The sequence below is a fragment of the Pagrus major genome, chromosome 19 (genome assembly GCF_040436345.1).
Source record: "Pagrus major chromosome 19, Pma_NU_1.0".
NCBI classification, from domain to species: Eukaryota; Metazoa; Chordata; class Actinopteri; order Spariformes; family Sparidae; genus Pagrus; species Pagrus major.
This window is the reverse complement of record NC_133233.1, coordinates 18,967,186-18,986,701: the sequence shown is the minus strand read 5'-3', so window position 1 is coordinate 18,986,701 and position 19,516 is coordinate 18,967,186. Positions and strand designations below refer to the sequence as shown.

The following is a 19,516-nucleotide window of genomic DNA, read 5'->3' as shown; positions in this document are numbered from 1 at the left end:
ATTCCCTAGCGCTTGACATTGCACTTTTCTACCTTGTTTAATGAGGGAAAGCATGCATCTGTGAGCACTGCATTTGTATTTAGGTATATTGTGAGCCTTAATGCATATCCAGTTCTTGTAGAGACGAGTAGGTTTTCTTTAACAGTAACTTAAGAAGAAGGAAAGTGCCTTGGAATAAGATCTTCTACACTAGCACCTTTGGTCTAACGTGAATGGTGCGACAATGACTTCACATGTTGGTGCTTTCAGCTCTTCTCAAAGATAAAAAGTTTTTACAACTCAACGAGCTGATACCCGGAAATAGATCTTGTCTGTGTGTTTCAATACTGTGATATTAGTCATATTATATTTAATTTAAACAAAACAGGGAACAAGACACTGAATACATGACCATGACCACTGATATATTTGTGTATTTAAAAAGGAATTTGTGTGAAATAGCTATTTGAATTCTCACAAATTAAATAAAGCACAATCGTATGTTGTTTTTTTGCTGTTCATTCATTCACAGAATATTCTTTCATATGGAGATATACATTATTAGAAATGCTTCACGTCTGGGTTGCATATTCAGCTGCTTTTAATGTGATTGATGCATATGTGCTTTGTTTGAAAATGCTTTACGTTAAGATTTTGTGTTACTTAAGAAATATTCTACACATTAGGGCTGCAAAAAATCATTATTGCCATGAAAATGAAAAGGTGCAATATGTAAGAATTTGTCATATTCATACTCAAAGCAACTGCAGCTGCCCTCAGCTATTTAGCTCAATTTGCCATGCAGCTAGCGGTTCTGACTAGGGGCTCAGGGACCGGATCTGTGTTGGTGTTTACACTGCTAGCACAAAAGCATTCGACTGGGGCTAGCTGGTTAGCATGCTAACTTCTCCGCAACATTGTAAAGAGACGCCATTATGTCAGAACTGTTATTTTTCACATTCTGTTGATGATTTTAGTTAATTTTTGAATGTTTTAACTAAATTCTTACATACTGCCTCTTTAACATTTATTATTTTTTTCAATTCACTCTTTAGTCTACAAGATGTTAAAAACACTGGAAGAATGTTCATCCTGTGCTATGAAAGTCCAGGTTGATGTCTTTAAAATCAGTTTGGATTTACAACAAATCCAAAAGACAAAAATATTAGATTTACAATCATTAAAACAGAAGGAAATCCTCAAAATTGAGAGGCTGACTGGAAGCAAAAGATGTTTGGCATTTTTGCTGATAAAAAGGCCTTAAACAAATTAATTTATCATTTAAGAAACTTGTTTCAGCACTACTACACAGACGCTACATTAATAAAAAAGAAAAATTTAACAACAGGCCATTTATTGTGAGATAGTATGTAATAAACCAAAAAGTATAGCCCTAGTTATTCCAATACATTTTCCTACAGGAAATGGCTTGTCTCAATGGCAATTAGCTTAACAATCAAGCAACTAATGTTACTCTACTGTAACACTGTGTGTGGCTCCAAAGTCAGGATGCAGCATCGTTACAGTCATGCCTCTCCCGGGCTCACATGTAGCCCCTGTCCTGTCTGGCTCTATGAGTAGCAGCGTGGTTTTGTTGTCAAGTAAGTCAGTGGTTCCTCGAGCCCACAAAGTCTCGCTGGACTGAGGCCCGAAGGACTCTGATGGTGCTGTGCGGTCGCGCGGCTACTCCCGAGTTCACTCATCGCTGATGGGAGGAAGCTGCTTCTCTATGAATCGTTTGACGTCCACCATTTCCTGCAGGGATACACAACAAGACAAAATATATAATACAGAAAGCAACTAGAGGTCTAGAATTAAGTGTGACTCTTCCCCACACTGACCTCTGGACAGGCGCTGTGAGGTAGACCTCTGTACGACTTGAAGACCATGTTATCTGGATTGATGAGGTCTTTCATCTTCGCTGCTGTCTGGCTGCCAAATATGAAGGGGACCAGAGGGTCGGAGTCCCCGTGGCATTGTAGGACGTGCATGTCCTTGTTAGCAGTGTTGGCAGAAGCCTGAGAATAGAAGAGATTAGGATTATCATAATCATCTGATTATGACAGATTATGACTTGGTTATGGGATATCCCTTAATTGTAATTCTATTAAAGTAAAGTTCACGATAAAATGACAAATGAGGGAATTTTATTTGTAATTTTGAGCAATTCAAAAGATGTGTGGTGCTTAGGGCTGTATTTTCATTGTTGATTATTTTCCCGATTAAAGGTTAGCTCCACCAATTTTAATCACATTAAAGTCTTTTTAAAAAAGGTCTCAGGGAGTACTACTACAGATGTGAAAAATAAAGCCTTTTGTGGCTCCAGAGAAAGCTGAATGTAATCTGATAAGTTGTCTCCAGTTATGTCACTCAGTGGCTAAATTGCATTGTGGGTAATGTCGGCACCAGGTTTTGTAAAGGAAGAAGAATGTGTAGAATAAAAAAGGTGATATCTCTGGTTCTGCTGTATCGAACAGTGCATTCTGGTGCCTAAATTACCCATAATACAATTTATCAGATTATATTCAGTTTCCTTGGGGCCTCAAAAGGCTTCATCTACTATTGTAGACCTGTAAACACACTTTAATGTGTAAAATGGGTGGAACTTCCCTTTAATCGATTAGTTTATGCAGCTCTAGTGAAACTACATTACATTTACAACTAACAAGATGATAAATTTGAACTTTAAGGTAAACAAATCCTTTAATTGTGTGTTTTAGTATTTGTTGAAGCTACTACAAATAACTTTTTTGTCGATTTCTTTGTTGATTATGGCGTTGCCTTTGGACGAAAGATGACGAAGGTAAAACAAAGTAAACTCTGTGAAGTGAACTCAAGTGAAAGTCATTAAGAAAAACTATAATGACTATACAGAAATAGCCAATGGTCTCATTTGCTTATGTAGGTCATGACGAGGCATCAGTATTAAACTGAGACCGTTTCATAACAAGATAAAAGTACCTTGTCGTACATTTCAGAATCTGCATGTAAGACACTCGTGCAGGTACAGACAGGTGTGTGTCGTGTTTGTTCTACCTGAGGGAAGGAGTTGCGGAGCGGGAGCCAGCAGCTCAGAGCGACCACTCCAGCCAGCTTCTGCTGAGTTGTCAAAGCCGTGTAGAGAGACAGTGCTCCACCCTGAAAAAACAAACCGAACACGTTTGATTAAAAAAAGCCTTGGCACATATCTCTTGTGTTTATTACTTACAGAGACAAAAAGCATGAAAGAAACGGCATCATAACAGCAAAGAACGGCGCTAATTTCAGGATCTTAATGTATGAAAAAACAGACCCACCTGTCATTTTCTGTGATTTCACTCATTTCAGATTTGTTCATTTGCAATTAAGTGCTCACATTGTCTGGTCTAGCACTGTAAATTGTTGTGCAGCGCTGAAACTGCACAAAAACGATATTGACAGCTGGTCTGTTGAATCACAACTCTCAAGTTTTCACATTAGTATTGACCCTGACCTGATTTATACTGAAAGTTCAGGGGATTACATGCCTGTCTTTTTCTTTCTCCCAGGAGTCTCTACTAGTTGCCTGGCAACTGCTCAGAGCAAAGAAATAGTCCTGCACATAATCCACCATAGATGGCAAATTGTCATTTTTACACTTTGGTTTTTGTGTGGATTAAACAAACAAGAAAAATGGTGTTAGTTTGTAAGCTTTAGAGGAGCTGGTGGGTGGATATTTTTACTATTGGACAGAGCCAGGCGAGCAGCACTGCTTCCAAGTTAAGCTGCTGCTGGCTGAAGCTATGTATTAAGCACACAAATATGAGAGTGGTATTGATCCTCTCACTTAACTCTCTGCCAGAGAGCAGATATGCATTTTCCAAAATATTAAACATTACTTGTGCTTGAATCTTACTCACCATTTCCGCCACATCTTTTAACTCAAACCCATCCATTAAATTGCACTTCACTTCATTGCATCACGTGTTTTACTTCAAATAGCTTTAATGGGACTTCAATGGAAACTAAACTGACATTAGCTTTGTTTGCAATGAGTAATTTCCCTCTTCTATTGATTTTTGCGCTTACTAGTAACTGAAGGTATTTCCTAAGCAGTTTTGTAACTTCCTCTTTGTGTCTTATTAATAACAGTATCAACCACTGACATCCCTTCAAATTTTGAGTTTCTTCACTTCAAAGTAGCAGTTTTAATAAATTGCCAAACAACCATCTTTTTGATCTTTGAGCATGCTATGGCGAACCTGTGTTTTGGTGCATCTTATCAGCTGTGCACGTCCTTTTAATCAAATGTACGCATTTATATTTATAGAATCTGCCCCCTTGAGAAGTGCACATACAGTATACGTGTATGCATCTTTTTTTATTCAAATACCTTGCAGCAGTGAATCACAGTCAAAACATGGTTATGTAACGCATCATCCGCGTACATGCCACACCTACCTGTGAAAATCCACCGAGGAGAATTCTGTGGGAAGGTATTCCATTCTTCACTTCCTGGTCTATCAAGGCTTTAACTGTGGAGAGATTAAAGAAACAAATACTAAATTTGACTCGCGAGTAAACAAGCTCTTCATCCAACAAACGGCAGCACATTCCTAATTGTGTTTATTCCACAAAGATATGAATAGACGTACTGTTCTCTGATGCTCTTTTAATACCAGCCTCATCTTCATCTGCATCCGGGCTCAACCCATAGATATCAAACCTGTACAACAGGGGGAAAAAAACCTGTGAGGCTCATTGGGCATGTGACAACCACACTGTATATTCAAATAAGTCTGAATACTGTGACACTCACCAGGAAGGCATGGACATTCTCATGTTCAAAGACACAGGCATGGTGGGACTGTAATGAAGGGAGAAAAGTAACACAATGAAAACAAAACACATGAATGTTGCTGTGACTGTAAACAAGTTTATAAACATTTACACCCTTTAATTCAAGACTATACAGGTGCCCTTTCTAACTTTTCCAGCACTTGCAGACACCCTGTAAAACACCATGGCTGCTGTGAATACTTACGCGTGTGGACAGATGTATTTCACATGTGGTAACCTGATGCCTGCGAAAGCTTCAGCCCAGCCGTGCCTGTCATATTGGATAAAATCAAACACGTTTAAACACACCTGCGTGTGGCTCAATAACTGACAGACTATTATAATGGTGCACTAAATGAGAAAATAAGCGTATTCACGTACCCTGTGTCACCAAGGCCATGCAGAAAAATCACCTGCAACAAGGACAACAACACATAATTGCCCGGGCAGGTACAGGCTAAAACATGTCAGAATTTGGCTGCGGTTTGGTGTGTCGTTAGAGGTCAGTGTCGTCGGGTTAACTCACCGCCGCAGTGGCTTTCCGGGCAGCAGGCACAATGGCAGGTAAAGGCGCTGACATGTTGTTGCCGCACATACAGCGCTGAGGCAGCTGATATGTCGGGACCAGTTAGCCGTGAAGCTAGCTAATAACTGCCAATATGTGTCGATGTCGGTCCAACTCTGGCTGCCAAATACCACCCAGCCGAAGGGACAAATGTCGAGCCAATATGGAGGTCGAGGTACCTCCGCCTCGTATCACCGCTGGCAGTCGGGAATTTCTTTTTGGAAGTTGAATTTTGTGGGGAAATAATACACCGACGGATCACACTGACTGCTAGCACGTTTTCCAGCAGCGCTGGTACGCTTCGTAGTCCCCGCCCCCTTCCGCAACGTGATTGGCTGTCATTAAAGTTCCTTTACAAATGCCAAGCAGGGATTGGTTGGTTGAAATGTCAATGAGCGCTGGTTTTAAAACGATAAATCCTCAGCAACGACAACAAAGCACACTCCGGCATATCAGGAACATAGAAAATGAGATTATACAACAATACAAATATTAAATTACAAGAATAATATGTTATATATGGATTAAACGTTTATCATCTTGTGTCGTGACCTTTGACACAGATTTGAGAGCCAAAATATCTTTTTCATTAGCTCAGTTCAGCGATGTAAGTTGAAAAAAGTCATTAAAAACGCTCTTTTTACCTCCTATATAATACTGCCATTTAATGAGATTCGGCAAAAATCCGACCTACATTCTTCACAGCGCAGCAGCATTTTGACTGTCGTGCTTTTATTTTGAAAAGCTGCCGAAGTACTTCCGCGCACCTCGGTCACGTGACCTGCGTGTCCTTGGTTTGGCTATCTTTGACATGTGAGCGACAGAAACATGTCTTTCCCCAAAAAACCTGGTGGTAAAGCATTAGATGTTTTGCAGACTCTGCCGCGGATCACTTTAGCAAACTTGCGGCCTGAACCCGGATCCACAACGGAGGTTAGTTTTATTGTACCATTTGTAATATAGCTATCTTTAGCTAGCATCGCTAGTTAGCCTGTTACGTTCGCCAGTGGAGACAAATGCTAACACTCTGTCAGTTGTGTTGATGATACATTAGCAAGCTAGCTTAAACACTTTTTTTTCTGTAATTTTCTGTAATTGTAGGAGAGACGGCGAGGGAGAGGACAACATGGTGGCAACAGAAGCGGCCGAGGGCACAAGGGAGAGCGACAGAGAGGCACTCGACCTCGGCTGGGTTTTGAGGGAGGTCAGACTCCCTTCTATCTGTCCATCCCAAAATATGGCTACAATGAAGGACACAGGTAACAGCTTGTCACACTGCTCTCCAACTTTGAAGCTAACCAGAGACTGTTTGTCAAGTAAAATGGAGTGTTTGTTCCTACGAGTTACACAAATAAAGAGATCATAGATTACAAATACTGTTTACCATTTTCTCCAGTTGTGCTTCTCATAAGATGGCAGGCACATTAATCTCACAAGCTTTCACAAATAGATGATCATGGTCATGGCCAACCAGTCTTATATTTGGATATTTGGTGGTAACACTTCTATTTATATGTCAAAGTCCTGCACATGGTGATGAACTTGTGTTGGTCAAACAGTAGGAAGTAAAACCCCCAGTCGTTCTTTTTCCCAAATGAAGTGAAACAGAAGAACTAAAACAACATTTGCATACCAGAATATTTGTTTTGTTTTGTTGTTCTGTTGTTTTTTGCCTCTGCTTTGGTAACATTTAAGTCAGCTTCTCATAAATTAATCAACCAACAACATATATCAAAGCATCCAGTAGTAAATGAAACGACATACTGTATTTAAGAAGAGATATGATCGAACTTTATTCATCCCGAGGGAAAGTGTTGTGCACCAGTTGCACGACAAAGTGGGACAGATTGCAGATATAAAGAATGCAAAATATTAATAAAGATGCAAGTACAAACATATCAACACAAAGATATCCAAAAACAAAACATAAACAAGGTTAAATAAAGATGATAAGTTTCTTGTATCTCAAGTTGCTTCTGAATATATTGTAGTTATAAGACGTTTGTATTACATCTCTCTGCTAAGCTGACCGTCAGATTCTGGTGATAAATCATTTCAACCAATTAATAACAGTGCTTTCTCCTTAGTCGCCGTCCTCAGTACCAGCCCCTGTCATTGAAGCGACTTCAGTACCTGATTGATCTCGGACGAGTTGACACGACCCACCCCATAGACCTGACCCAGCTGGTCAATGCCAGAGGAGTGACAATCCAGCCTCTGAAGAGAGACTACGGAGTCCAGCTCGTTGACGAGGTAAATGCTGTTGATCGTGGACGTTTTCACACTTAATCTTAACTTCAATCTGCAATCACACCACTAGATGCCACTAAATCCAAACACTGAACCTTAACACTCCAGTTTACTGCCTTTATCTCTCGAAGTTGTAGAAATTCATTCATTTTTAAAGGGAGGAACAGGGAGAGAAAATGGCTTACATTCGGGCTAAATAGGGGGAAGTCATCATTATTGTCAAATAAAAAAATTTTTGAGTAAAATTGGATTCTCAGGAGGCTTAATGTTTCACCACAAATGTAGGGGAGCTGTGTATTTCTCTTGGCCATGATGAGTGTAGAAGAAGGACGGAGGGACTAGTCATTGCTACATGTTCCATGTTTCATGTTCGATGAGGCTTGACAAATGGACTTTCACATTTGTTCAACAAAAAAAACCCACTACTGTACAAAGTGTAGCTGCAGTACATACGGTATTAGAGCAAAATACAATGTGGCACTATTTTTGTCAGCATACCGTCTTTATTGTCACCAGTAGAGCTGTCCGTTTGCCTCATTATTACTGTTAACATCCTGGTTAAATAATTTCCATGAAACTAGAAGGAAAAGATCAAATGCTGATATCAAATAATGGATTTTGGAAGAGGAAGAACGTGATCGCTCTTGTATTATCTTGTGCCAGAAGGGGGCGCCACATAATAAATGTTGTCACTGTCACAGCTCATGTTGTTTTTGATCCTGGTCTGCCACAAGTTCACCTTTTCATGTTCTCTCTCTGTTCCAGGGTGCTGATATTTTTGCTGCAAAGATCAACATAGAGGTTCAGAGAGCTTCTGAAGGAGTCATAGCTGCTATTGAGAGGAACGGAGGGGTCATCACTACCAGTTTCTATGATCCTATAAGTCTGGGTAACTAATGAATGATCAATCTTTTTCACCTAGCATTCATCTCTTGTATTTGAGATAATAAACTGAAGAATATATTCTTTTTTCTTTGCAGATATTCTCATCAAGCCTGTCCCGTTCTTCACGCGTGGGCAGCCTATCCCGAAGCGAATGTTACCAGGGGAGGATATGGTCCCGTATTACACAGATGCCGAAAGCCGGGGTTACTTGGCCGACCCGGAGAAAATACAGCAGGCCCGGCTCGCCCTGGCGCAGAAGTATGGATATATTTTGCCAGACATTTCAAAGGACGAACTTTGTCACATGCTCTCCATGAGGAAGGATGTTCGACAGATCTTCTTTGGCCTCTCTCCAGGCTGGGTCGTTAACATGGCGGAGAAGAAGATTCTGAAACCCACTGATGAGAAAGTTCTGAAATATTACAGCACGAAATAAATGTTTATGTACAGTATCTCACGTCAAAACGTGTAAAAAGTCTTGAACATGTTTCCATTTTATATTAAAAATGTGGAAAAGCAGCATTCTGTGTATTGTCATTAAACTTTGTTTCAAAAACTACACTTTCAAATATGCCGGTTACTTAACTTTTGGGGTTATAAGCTTTATATTTACAACATGATTTACTCCACATTCATGAGTATTTCCCTGCTTTTGAGTGGCTGACGTCTGAGGGCCTCGTGTCCGAGCACAACCGGCCCGTGCTGCATGATGGAAGGAACGTGAACTGTAACAGGTGAGGGGGAAATAAGGCAAATAAGATAACTCAAAGAATGAAAACAGGAAACAGATGCCTAGTGATGTGTGTTACTTGCGAAATGGGTTGCCTAGGCCATAGAAGGGGAGTTTGAAATTAGTCATAGGCAGCTGTATCCTGGTGTGGACGTTCAAAAGATCCCCCTCCGCCCCCCCCTCTTGGAATACAATCACAGGGAAGCACATACATACAACTTCGCCCGGTTGTCCTTTAGACACATAATGATGCCATGACGATCTGTTTGTGCTTTGATATCTAAGGAAATTACCATGATTTACTCTTGATCACTTAAGGATGTCGCCCACCTTCCAGAAGTTCACACTTTCACTTAAGACTTTAAACATTTCCAGTCTGTTTTGAAATCCAGTTGGTTTTAATGCAGAATCTCATAAAGATTTTTAGATATTTTAATCAACACTTCATGGCCATTTCCCCCCCGCCTGCACTAGAATATAACCTCGTAGGTTCATGTTTGATAAAAGTCCACTTGTATTTGAACTCTCCATTACGCTTGTGTTTATTTTTTGAAGTCAAAATGGCACACTCGCTATAAATAACTTGGTATTTTACGCAGATATTGTCTTAGGGGAGGCTGCCATAGAATTTCTGCTGGTATAAAAACACTTTATCAAAGGAAGCATATGTTTGTGTGAGTGTGTGCAGGACCACGAGCATTGTGTTTCTATACAAAGTGCCATGTTAGTTACCGGTAGGCAGGGCTCAATTATGCAAGAATAAAAAAGAAAAGTGATGCACCAAACTTAATGTAAAATATGACTGATTTTATTTTATTAAGTGATTATTTTTGTTGTTGCACAAAACAGCATTGTTAGGGAGAATTTCTTAAATTTTTTTGTACATTTCGTAATGTGTTACCACGAGAGACAAAGGTCACACTTTGATGACTTTGCTTGTGGTTCCCTGAGTGTTTTCCTGAATCTCAAGTATCCAATAAACTACACAAGTAGTGGATACGTACACAGCTGGCCCTGCCAGGAAAACCAGCCCAAATCCTTACAGCATAATACTTTAAATAAATCAGGCCACAGGAAAGAAACAGCACAATCATTGTTTATGGCAGAACCACAGTGCTTATCTTCAAAGCAGCAGATCCTTTTGAATTTGTATCAGGTCTCAGACGAGCGAAAGAAAGAAAAAGGAGTCTCTAACAGGCACAAACATCTACTCTGTGAATGTGTGGCTGCATGAAAGAATAAAGAAGTTTTTCTCCATCGATTACACTTAAGAAAACAGTCATTCACTTGAGCTAAAAAGATTTGTTAGTCTGTTTAAAGGGGAGCATTTCATCTCTGTGTTTCTGCTCCAAATAATCTAATGTCTGAGTCTAACCAGTTCACACTATTTAATTAAACATCCAAGCATTGCTGCTGGAGCTGAGCAGGCCGGCTTGTTTTGGTTATCTGCTGCCTTGAACGAGCCGTTTAGGACAGACAGATATCACGGTGTCTCACAGCTCTCTGTCTAGTTCCAGTTAATAATTAGGGCTAATTACAGCTAATGCAGGCCTCTTTCTCCTCTGTCTGCTGAGGAGAGAAGTGTGGGTCTGCTCCTGGATCAGATTTACACATCTACTGTGTTTGAGTCCAAAATCATGGCTGTGATAAATGACCTGCTGTGATCCTGGACAATAAAAGACTTGGAAGACTTTTTCAATTCCTAAGATAAGACTCTTATCAGCAGCAGAATACAATTCCTAATTTACAAAGAATAGTGCTGTTTTTTTCAACATGAGTGGAGCTCTGCCTCATTAGCCAGTCTCACTCTGAGCAAGTCTGCATGATAGACGAATGCAATGCAATTAGAAAGCAGTGAGACTGCGATGTAAAGGGAATAAAAGGAGCCAGACGGAGCGTTTGATGGATGTCCTCTTGAATGAATCAGATTTCTGATCTGTTTATCACCACGTCATTAGTCACTTATTGACTAAATAATGATCCAAATTACAAATAAAATTTCCTCTGATGTGATGTCGTCTTCTTATCGTCCTTTATTGTTCTTTTTTCTTTTATTTATCTCTGTATTTGCTACGCTTTTATGTGATTTTGCCTGTTTTATCGCTTTTATTCCTTTTATTTTATTTGCTTGTGTTGACATTTTGTGTTTTGCCTTCTTGCTTAACTCCTCAGACTACAGTTCCTTCTTTATTCTGTAATATTGTCTTTATGAGTTTCCTGCTTTTGCTTGTCTGTCAAAGCACTTTGTAAACTATAAATAAAGTTATTATTATTGTTATTACTACTACTGTGTCACACACTCTTGCCCCACATGCATTTATCCTTTATTAGGGTGACATTTTGGCCCTCAGACCTTCTTCGAGATCAACAGTCATTATTGATTGGTCTGTCACTTACTTTCAAGATTAATAGATTCATGGTTTAACATAAGAAATGTCAGAAAATGGTAAATAAAGTGGTCATTGAAAGTTAAAAAAGCCATGAATTGAGACTAATAAATAGGAAAACCTTATCAAACCTGTTTTCTTTTTAGATTTAATATGATTCGTAAATTCTCTCACACACAATTTATTTATTTTACTTCTTTATGTAAAGGTTAGGTTAAATTCTGAGTTTGAATTTCTTCTCCAAAACTACATAGTGCCCCTTTTAATTATTTGATTTTATGCTGTCATGTTCTCATTCGAAGATCCTATTTTTTGTCAGACCAACAGTCCAAAACACAAAAATACACAATACACAATAAATTTACAATAATAGTAACAAGAAGAAGAGCTTTATTTATACTATAGCTCTAAATCACATAAAAAAGTGCTTTACATTAAAAACATACAGTAAAAGTAGATAAAATCCAGAACTAAAGCTACAAACAAGGTAAAAGTTCAAATGATAACAATAAATACAATCAGTTAAAGGTTAACTACGTAACTTTTTACAGGCCTGTAAACAAACAAAGAGATCTCCTGATGCATGGATGAACAGCTTGAAAACATTTTAGATGAACTTAAAGCCATATTTTAAAGCAAACTGCCTTTTTTGAGTTTGAATCATAATGGGGGTGAGAACAAAAACAGCACATTGCCCATCTAGAAGTCAGACAGGTCAAGAATAAAGGACGACGTAACAAAACTGTGGATCGAGACTGAGTTTTCCTGCCTGAGATCCCCAGACAATGATATAAAACAGAGAAAAGCAGTAAATCTTCCCACTTTCAGACGCAGGAAATGGTGAATGTCGGCATTTTTGCTGCATAAATGTGATGAATGATTAATCAACTGTCAAAAGCTGAGAATGTTCAATCGATAATGATGCTCAAAAGTTCAAATCCTGAGCTCTCAGGTGGGTCCTCTGAGCTGTGTTTGAAGTCTGGCTGAGCCCCGGCCTGTTATCTCTGCTCAGAGGTGGGGGCGTCATTGTGTTCTGCTAATGAGGCTACATTAAGCCTGTCTACACCAGGGGGCATGTAATCCTCTCAGCTGGCCTGACGTAGGGCCGGGCAGGGCGCTGTTTACACGGGGAGTGTGGAGGCTAGCACTCAGGGCCCCGGGGCCCTCGGTCTATACTGTTAAATCTGCTCAAACACGTGATTAAGAAGAAGGTGGAGGTGGAGTTGGAGGTGGAGGTGGTGGTGGGGGCTCAGATCACTGCATAGAATGGTGTCTGAGTCTTGACAGAGTCTATCTTGCTTCTGGCCTGCTGTGCCCATACAATACAACACAATGCAATAGAGTCCCTCGCTGCGAAGATCACGGTCACCTGACACAGCAGTATTATATCCCCTTCACACCTTCCAGCCATGAAACAATGCAGCTCTTTATGAATGAAGCACTGTAAGGAAAGTCGGTGGGATGGCACCAGGAATACAGTGCTTCATTATCAGACGTTTTCTCGCCTGGGGTTTTTCTGCAAGTTCGTCTCAGCAAATCCTCCAGAATATGAGATGAGAAGAGTGTTCAGCAGCTTTTGTGGCATCTAGAAAATGAGAGTTCAGGTGATCCGGCTCACATGAAACCATCCTTTTCATTCACAAATCATGCATAAGTGCTCCAAATCCAACCAAAAACTTCATCCAGAGTCGTCAAGAATCCACGAGGCCCTGTTTAAATCCTGCTGAGATGCTCCTGGTGCATGGATCCTCTACCTGTGCAAGCCCGGCCATCACTGCTCCACAGTGAAGACGGAGAGGAGTGTCCCATATATGAGTTCTGTCCAATACAATGGCACATTGTGATCAGAACAATCCCCATTCAGGAAGGATAGTGCCCATTCAGCTTGTTTGGCAGTGGGACAATGCAATGATACTCTACTGTCACCTCATAGATCAGGATTCATTAATAGGGCTGGAATAAAGGGCAAATTACACATGTTTTTAAAGGTATAATACGTAAAAAAGGATCCTGGTGGCAAATTAACACATGGAATAGGGTGAGTGGATAGTTAAAGGTGCACTATGTAGTTTTAGAGAAGCAATTATAATCAGAAGAGACTGATTATTTGATTTTATCCATTTTTTGCTGTCATGTTCTCATTCGAAGATCCTGCACGGTCCAAAACACAAAAATGACACATTTACAATAATAGTAACAAGGAAAAAGAGCTTTATCTATACTATTAAAGTTTTCAAAAACAAATATAACTGAAGAAGCCTCTTGGATGAGAGATGAAACGTCTTCAAGAAACTGAAACAAGTCCAGGTACCTATGATATAACACTTAGAAAAACTTAAAAAGTGCTTCACATTATAGTAAAAGTAGATAAAATCCAGAACTTAAGCTATGAACAAGGTAAAAAGTTTAAATGATAACGATAAATACCATCAGTTAAAGGTTGTTATGCAACTTTTTACGGGCCTGAGTTTGAATTTCTTCTCCAAAACGACATAGTGCCCCTTTAAAACGACAAAATCCAGATATTAAAGGGGCACTATAAGAAATTCAAATGCAGAATCTTAATATTTACAATATTAATGCAATAATGATACAGAAATGTTTATTTTTCCATAACTGAATGAACAAGCTGTTCTCAGAGGAAAATAAGTGCTTGGAGCTAGAAAGGTGGCAGGGTCCGCCACATATAAAGAAACACAGAATGAATTTCATTGTCCTTTAAGGTCAGTTTGTTTATTCAGGCATGAAAACAAAGAGAGTTTGTTTATTTAGTTTGTTTAGATTTAGATTTGAATTTTCTTGCCCCAAAACTAAACAGTGCTCCTTTAAAAATGTAAAGATGCAGATGCTGACCTCCGCCTTGACTCCCAAACACTGTCTAATATCAATCAGACTCGGTTCTCAGGGCAGCTCGGCCGAAACTAACGTTATTGTATTCACGCTGCGTCATTCAACTTAATTGATTAAATCCATTAGTGCTCTTCAAGGCGCAATGGCGCGTGCGTCCCGTTTGACACCGCGGATGTGGATTCAACCTCTAATTCTGACAACACGTGAAGAAAAGCACCTCCACCCCTCCTCCACCCTCCTTCACCTCCTCCACCCTCCACTCTCAAACTCTAGATTTTAAATCTTAATTTCTCAGGTTGGCATTGATTTCGCGACGCGTCTCGTGTTATCTGTCATCTCAAAGCCGCATGCCACTTTTATCAGTTTCGCCTGATAGCTGACGGTTCAGGTGGACAGTGCCTTAATCAATCCTGTTATTGGATTTGCCAATGTCACAGTATTGATCGGGCTTTTTTTTAAATTAAGATATCAAGCTCCATTAGCGCCTGATTGACTTCTCACAGCAAAGTCCAACGAGAACACTCATATAATATCTATCTATATATATATATATATATATCTAACAGTGGAGACTTGCATGTGTGTATTAACGCAGTAATACACAGTATTTACAATGCAAAGCGGCAGGTGCAGGTATAACTGCAGGCTCAGTCCGTGTATTGCAGATGCAAAGTCGCCGCTGTCACCATAATGACATCTATTGTCTGTGTAATGTTTGTCGCCGGTGCCAAAGACAGATATTCATTGAAACCAGGCAGAGGAAGCGAGCACCTGTAATGGCATCCTGTTATATTAAAGTGGGATCACACGCCTGAAGAGTTTCTGGAGAGATCATTAAAGCCCAATACACAAACCGGCTTTATACTCTTCTTTTCAGTCATATAGTCTAGTGTAATGTCGTTGCATGTACTTATATGTATGTTTTGTTCCATCTTAATAAAGCCATTATCTCGCATTCACATGTTTTAAAGGTGCACTGTGCACATTTTTTTTTTAATATACTTAAACAAACTAAATAAACAAACTCTCTTTGTTTACATGACAGAATCAACTGAATAAACAAGCTGACCTTAAAGGACAACACAAGTCAATACTGTTTTACTTTGTTTATATGTGGCGGACCCTGCCACCTTTCTAGCTTCAAACAGTGTTCTGGGGACCGTATTTTCCTCTGAGAACAGCTTGTTTATTCAGTTAAGGAAAAATAAATATAAGTTTGTATTTCTTCTCTAGAACTACACAGTGCTCCTTTTAATGCTCAGAAATGTGTTTATTCTGACATTTATTCACTGCATGGCCCTTCATTCTAAATTTCCTGTAAATAAAACATTCCTATGATATAAATAATTCCCCAAAAAGTGTGTATTTGTACTCTACAGCGAGTTATACCTCATTATATTTTCATTTCTTACAGGATTTACAGGATATTTCAAAGATTTTGATGTTCTTAATATTTTTCAATAACACATAAAAAGTAGAAAACACAACAAAACAGCTTTTGTAGCTTTCTCCTAAATAACTTAAGTAGATGGGGAATTAAATCCTCAGTAATGTTTATTCTGATATTAATGCACTGCATGGCACTTAATTCATAATTTCCTGTAAATAAAACATTCCTATGATATAAATAATTCCCCCCAAAAGTGTGTTTATGCACTCAAAAGTGAGTTATAGCCAGTTATACTTGAATTTATCAGAGGATTTATAGGATATTTGAAAGTTTTTGATGTTTTTTATCCTCCAAAATGTCACTTTGACATAAAATATTCTTTAATAACACATACATTGTGGAAAACTTACAAAAGAAACATACACAGGATTAAAGGATGAGTTCACACAAATATGAAAGCTCACAACAAAACAGAGTACAACTGACGTAGATGGGGACTTGTTTGTAACTCTCAGAAATGTGTTTATTCTGATATTTATGCACTGCATGACAACTTAACTTTAAATTTCCTGGAACGAAACATTCTCACAATATAAATAATTCTTCAACAAGTGTGTTTGTGTGCTCACAAGTGAGTTATGGCCTATTTAACTTTTATTTCTGTGGATATTTTAAAGCTTTTTGTGTATTTTTATCCTTGAAAAATGTCACTATGCAATGAGTTGTTTTTAATTAGCACATAAATTATAGAAAACTGACGAAAGAAACATAAATTATAGGTTGAAAGAGAAAATTTGCAGTCATCCTGCCATAGTTTCTATGAGTCTGAATCTCTGCTGCAGTTTTGACTCATTTCCATACACTTTTGTCTCTGTCTCCTGTTTCCTCTCAGGAAGTCAGTCAGTCTATTTTTATAGATTTGTCTCATCTTTTAATTCAGATTTTTTTTTCAAAGTAAGAAAGCAGCTGTCTCAGTGTTTTTCCTGTCCTCGAGGTGAGCTCATCATGCCCCTCTGCACGCACCTATCAGCTGTTTTTTTCTGTGTGTGTGCGGGTAAATATTTGTGCGCGGTAATCGTGTAATAAACGCGCCTTGATCATGTTTGTTTCAGTCCTGTAAAATGTACTTTGATAGAGACAGTGGACGGCCGATAAGAGCTGAGAGCCACAATGTAATTAGTAACCAGGCCGGCCTCCTGAAAACTTTGATGTCCTCCTATCAATACCCTGCCTGCTGCCTTTCAGGACCTATTGATTAGATTCCAGTTCTCTCCAATGGGGGAAGAAGCTGTAATTTGATTTTCCTCATATGTTTTTTTAAAGAGAATTAAGACTGAAACTGGATTTTTGTGCCAGGGAAGGAAACAATTGATGCGCAAATGTCAGAAAATTGTCAAAATCCAAATATATTTGCCTAAAAAGATAAAAAGAAGGTAAAATATTCTCTAATTTTGCAACTTATACAAACATATGTGTTTACATGTGCAGTTAAAAAGTCTTTAGGTTTAATTATGGCACCATAAAGAGGCAAAAATGCACATTTCTGATCGCATGTTCTCTTATTTTACGCAATCTGGAGACGAAACAATGGACTTTAACATTATATAACATCTTAATCTCACATCATTACACACTCATGACTCCTCTGATGTGAAGTTTCGTGAGGTCGTTGATTGGGGCGTCGGATGGGCCTATCACCGACCCGAGAAAACACCTGGAATTCACACCTTAAATCCACTCCTCCCGGCCTCCCATTGGTGGAGCGCCCACATATATCCGTCAGCATCACCAGGAGGATGACAGCGGCCTTCAGCAGCAGCCGAGTCAACCATCATCATCATCGGTAACCATGCGTTTCAGTCACGACCCCGCCGCTTTCCAGCTCTGCGCAAACATGTTCGAGAGCGAGGACTCGGGCTCCGCAGACGGGGAGCAGATGGCCGAGGTGCGCTCGCCGTGCTCGGGCCCCTCCAGCCCGCAGTCCGTGACCTCGGACTCCAGCTGCACAAGCCCCGAGGCCAAGTCTGCGTCGGCGCAGCAGAGAGTCAGGAGGCCCCTGAACGCCTTCATCATCTGGACCAAAGAGGAGCGCAGGAGGCTGGCACACCTGAACCCAGACCTGGAGAACACGGATCTGAGCAAAATACTCGGTAAGATTTTTGATTTACAGCCTGAAAAATGTTCCTAATATGACCTGTGTTTGATCACGTTTAAATGCACCAAGTGTTTCGTCTTAAAACGAAAGTAGAAATGTTTTATGTTTGTAGTCTTTGGGCCAAGAAAATGTCCCGTGATCTCGTGCCAGCAGCATAAAAAGTTTCAATCATATACCCAAAATATATGATTAAAGGATAAGTTCACCCAAAAATGAAAACTGTTCTATCTACTCACCCTCATGCAGAAGTTCAGTGAAGTTTCAGAGTCCACAAAACATTTTCTTGAGCTTCACAGCAAAACAAGTTCTCCCAAACAACTGAAGTAGATGGGGACTAGTTTTAAAATGTAAAAAAAAAACAGCCCCCATCTACTTCAATCACCTAGCAGAATGTTGCAACACTGAAGCTCCAGAAATGTTTTGTGGACTATGAAACTTCACCTGATTTTCTATCAGCATGAGCTTGAGTAGATAACGACTGAATATTTGTGTGAACTACTCCTTTTAAGTTTTCATTAACTGTCACTGGTCAGCTGCAGATCATTAACCCCGCTCTCTTCTTACAGGAAAGACCTGGAAGGCCATGTCTCTGGCTGAGAAACGCCCCTACATGCAGGAGGCCGAGCGTCTCAGGGTCCAGCACACCATCGACTATCCCAACTACAAGTACAGGCCCCGCAGGAGGAAGCAGCTGAAGAAGAGCTCCAAGCCCCCAGGTGCAGATGCTTCCTCTTCCCATCCAGCGCTCTGCAGCTCTGGCTTCATGGTGCCCCACAACCTCACCCACCTGCTCCAGAACCAGCAGCCATCCTACCCGAGCATGCACGCTTTCCCCAGCTCCCCCGCTAACTTCAACCCTTCGCGCAGCAGCTACACAAACAGTCCAGTTTTTCCAGACACAGCAGCAGCAGACGCTTTCAACCCGCCTGCGTACCCTGCAGAGCCTCAGGTGTACTATGGCGGTCAGCACATGCAGTATGGTTTCTCCACCTCTGCAGCTCCCCATGTGGATCAGGGGGAGTCCAGGTTGTACGGGGGCCTGCTGTGTCCTGCCGGGCCCTCCCTGGAGTTTTACCTGGAACAGGTCCAGCTGGACATGCTGTACGATCTGGACCGCAGCGAGTTCGAACAGTACCTGAGTCCGACCCCTCACAGGCCGGAGTCAGTGGACCCCAGCAGCTACCATCAGCAGAGCAGCCACAGACAGGGACGCTCACTGTCGTAACACCGCGAACACTGATGTATTTATTTAAATCATTTCAGCGTGTCGTCTGATAACGACCGCTGGAAGTGTACACTGTGCAATTTGTTTCTTAGATGACTGTACCGTCTTCAAATGTGATTATATTGAATCAATAAATAATTAATTCAACTGACAATCTTCATGTCCTGCGTTGTAAAAATAACCTGAAGTCAAACTTGAGTAAAAGTAAAGATATGGTGTTAAAATATCACTTTGGTAAAAGTGAAAGTCACTCATACGAAGATACTTCAATAAAATATAAAGTATCTGACAAAATAGGTACTT

At 40.1% G+C, this 19,516-nt stretch overlaps 3 protein-coding genes across 3 annotated transcripts; 2 read left to right on the top strand and 1 right to left on the bottom strand.

Moving 5' to 3' along the window:
- Window positions 1-482: 482 nt before the first annotated feature.
- lypla1 (lysophospholipase 1) lies at window positions 483-5,639 on the bottom strand. Its single transcript, XM_073488598.1, has 9 exons — window positions 5,303-5,639; window positions 5,158-5,189; window positions 4,982-5,047; window positions 4,757-4,804; window positions 4,593-4,663; window positions 4,399-4,472; window positions 3,016-3,117; window positions 1,821-1,997; window positions 483-1,734 (listed from the first exon to the last, which is right to left on the bottom strand). Exons 1-9 carry the CDS (start codon window positions 5,369-5,371, stop codon window positions 1,675-1,677), a joined length of 699 nt encoding a protein of 232 aa, XP_073344699.1. The 5' UTR covers window positions 5,372-5,639; the 3' UTR covers window positions 483-1,674.
- A 477-nt stretch (window positions 5,640-6,116) lies between these two features.
- Window positions 6,117-8,995, top strand: mrpl15 (mitochondrial ribosomal protein L15). Its single transcript, XM_073488307.1, has 5 exons — window positions 6,117-6,274; window positions 6,443-6,600; window positions 7,429-7,594; window positions 8,357-8,480; window positions 8,572-8,995. The coding sequence occupies exons 1-5, from the start codon at window positions 6,170-6,172 to the stop codon at window positions 8,910-8,912; spliced, it is 894 nt and encodes a 297-aa protein (XP_073344408.1). The 5' UTR covers window positions 6,117-6,169; the 3' UTR covers window positions 8,913-8,995.
- An 8,687-nt stretch (window positions 8,996-17,682) lies between these two features.
- sox32 (SRY-box transcription factor 32) lies at window positions 17,683-19,213 on the top strand. Its single transcript, XM_073488795.1, has 2 exons — window positions 17,683-17,983; window positions 18,555-19,213. The coding sequence occupies exons 1-2, from the start codon at window positions 17,683-17,685 to the stop codon at window positions 19,211-19,213; spliced, it is 960 nt and encodes a 319-aa protein (XP_073344896.1).
- The last annotated feature ends 303 nt before the right edge of the window (window positions 19,214-19,516 follow it).

Bases quoted from the DNA above. Each gene is read 5' to 3' on its own strand.
- lypla1 (XM_073488598.1), bottom strand. From the start codon at position 5,371: ATGTGCGGCAACAACATGTCAGCGCCTTTACCTGCCATTGTGCCTGCT. The intron at 1,998-3,015 runs GTAGAACAAACA...TTCTATTCTCAG, and splicing joins TCCGCAACTCCTTCCCTCAG to GCTTCTGCCAACACTGCTAA. The intron at 1,735-1,820 runs GTCAGTGTGGGG...GTATCCCTGCAG, and splicing joins CTCACAGCGCCTGTCCAGAG to GAAATGGTGGACGTCAAACG.
- mrpl15 (XM_073488307.1), top strand. From the start codon at position 6,170: ATGTCTTTCCCCAAAAAACCTGGTGGTAAAGCATTAGATGTTTTGCAG. The intron at 7,595-8,356 runs GTAAATGCTGTT...TCTCTGTTCCAG, and splicing joins GAGTCCAGCTCGTTGACGAG to GGTGCTGATATTTTTGCTGC. The intron at 8,481-8,571 runs GTAACTAATGAA...TTTTCTTTGCAG, and splicing joins CTATGATCCTATAAGTCTGG to ATATTCTCATCAAGCCTGTC.
- sox32 (XM_073488795.1), top strand. From the start codon at position 17,683: ATGCGTTTCAGTCACGACCCCGCCGCTTTCCAGCTCTGCGCAAACATG. The intron at 17,984-18,554 runs GTAAGATTTTTG...CTCTTCTTACAG, and splicing joins GGATCTGAGCAAAATACTCG to GAAAGACCTGGAAGGCCATG.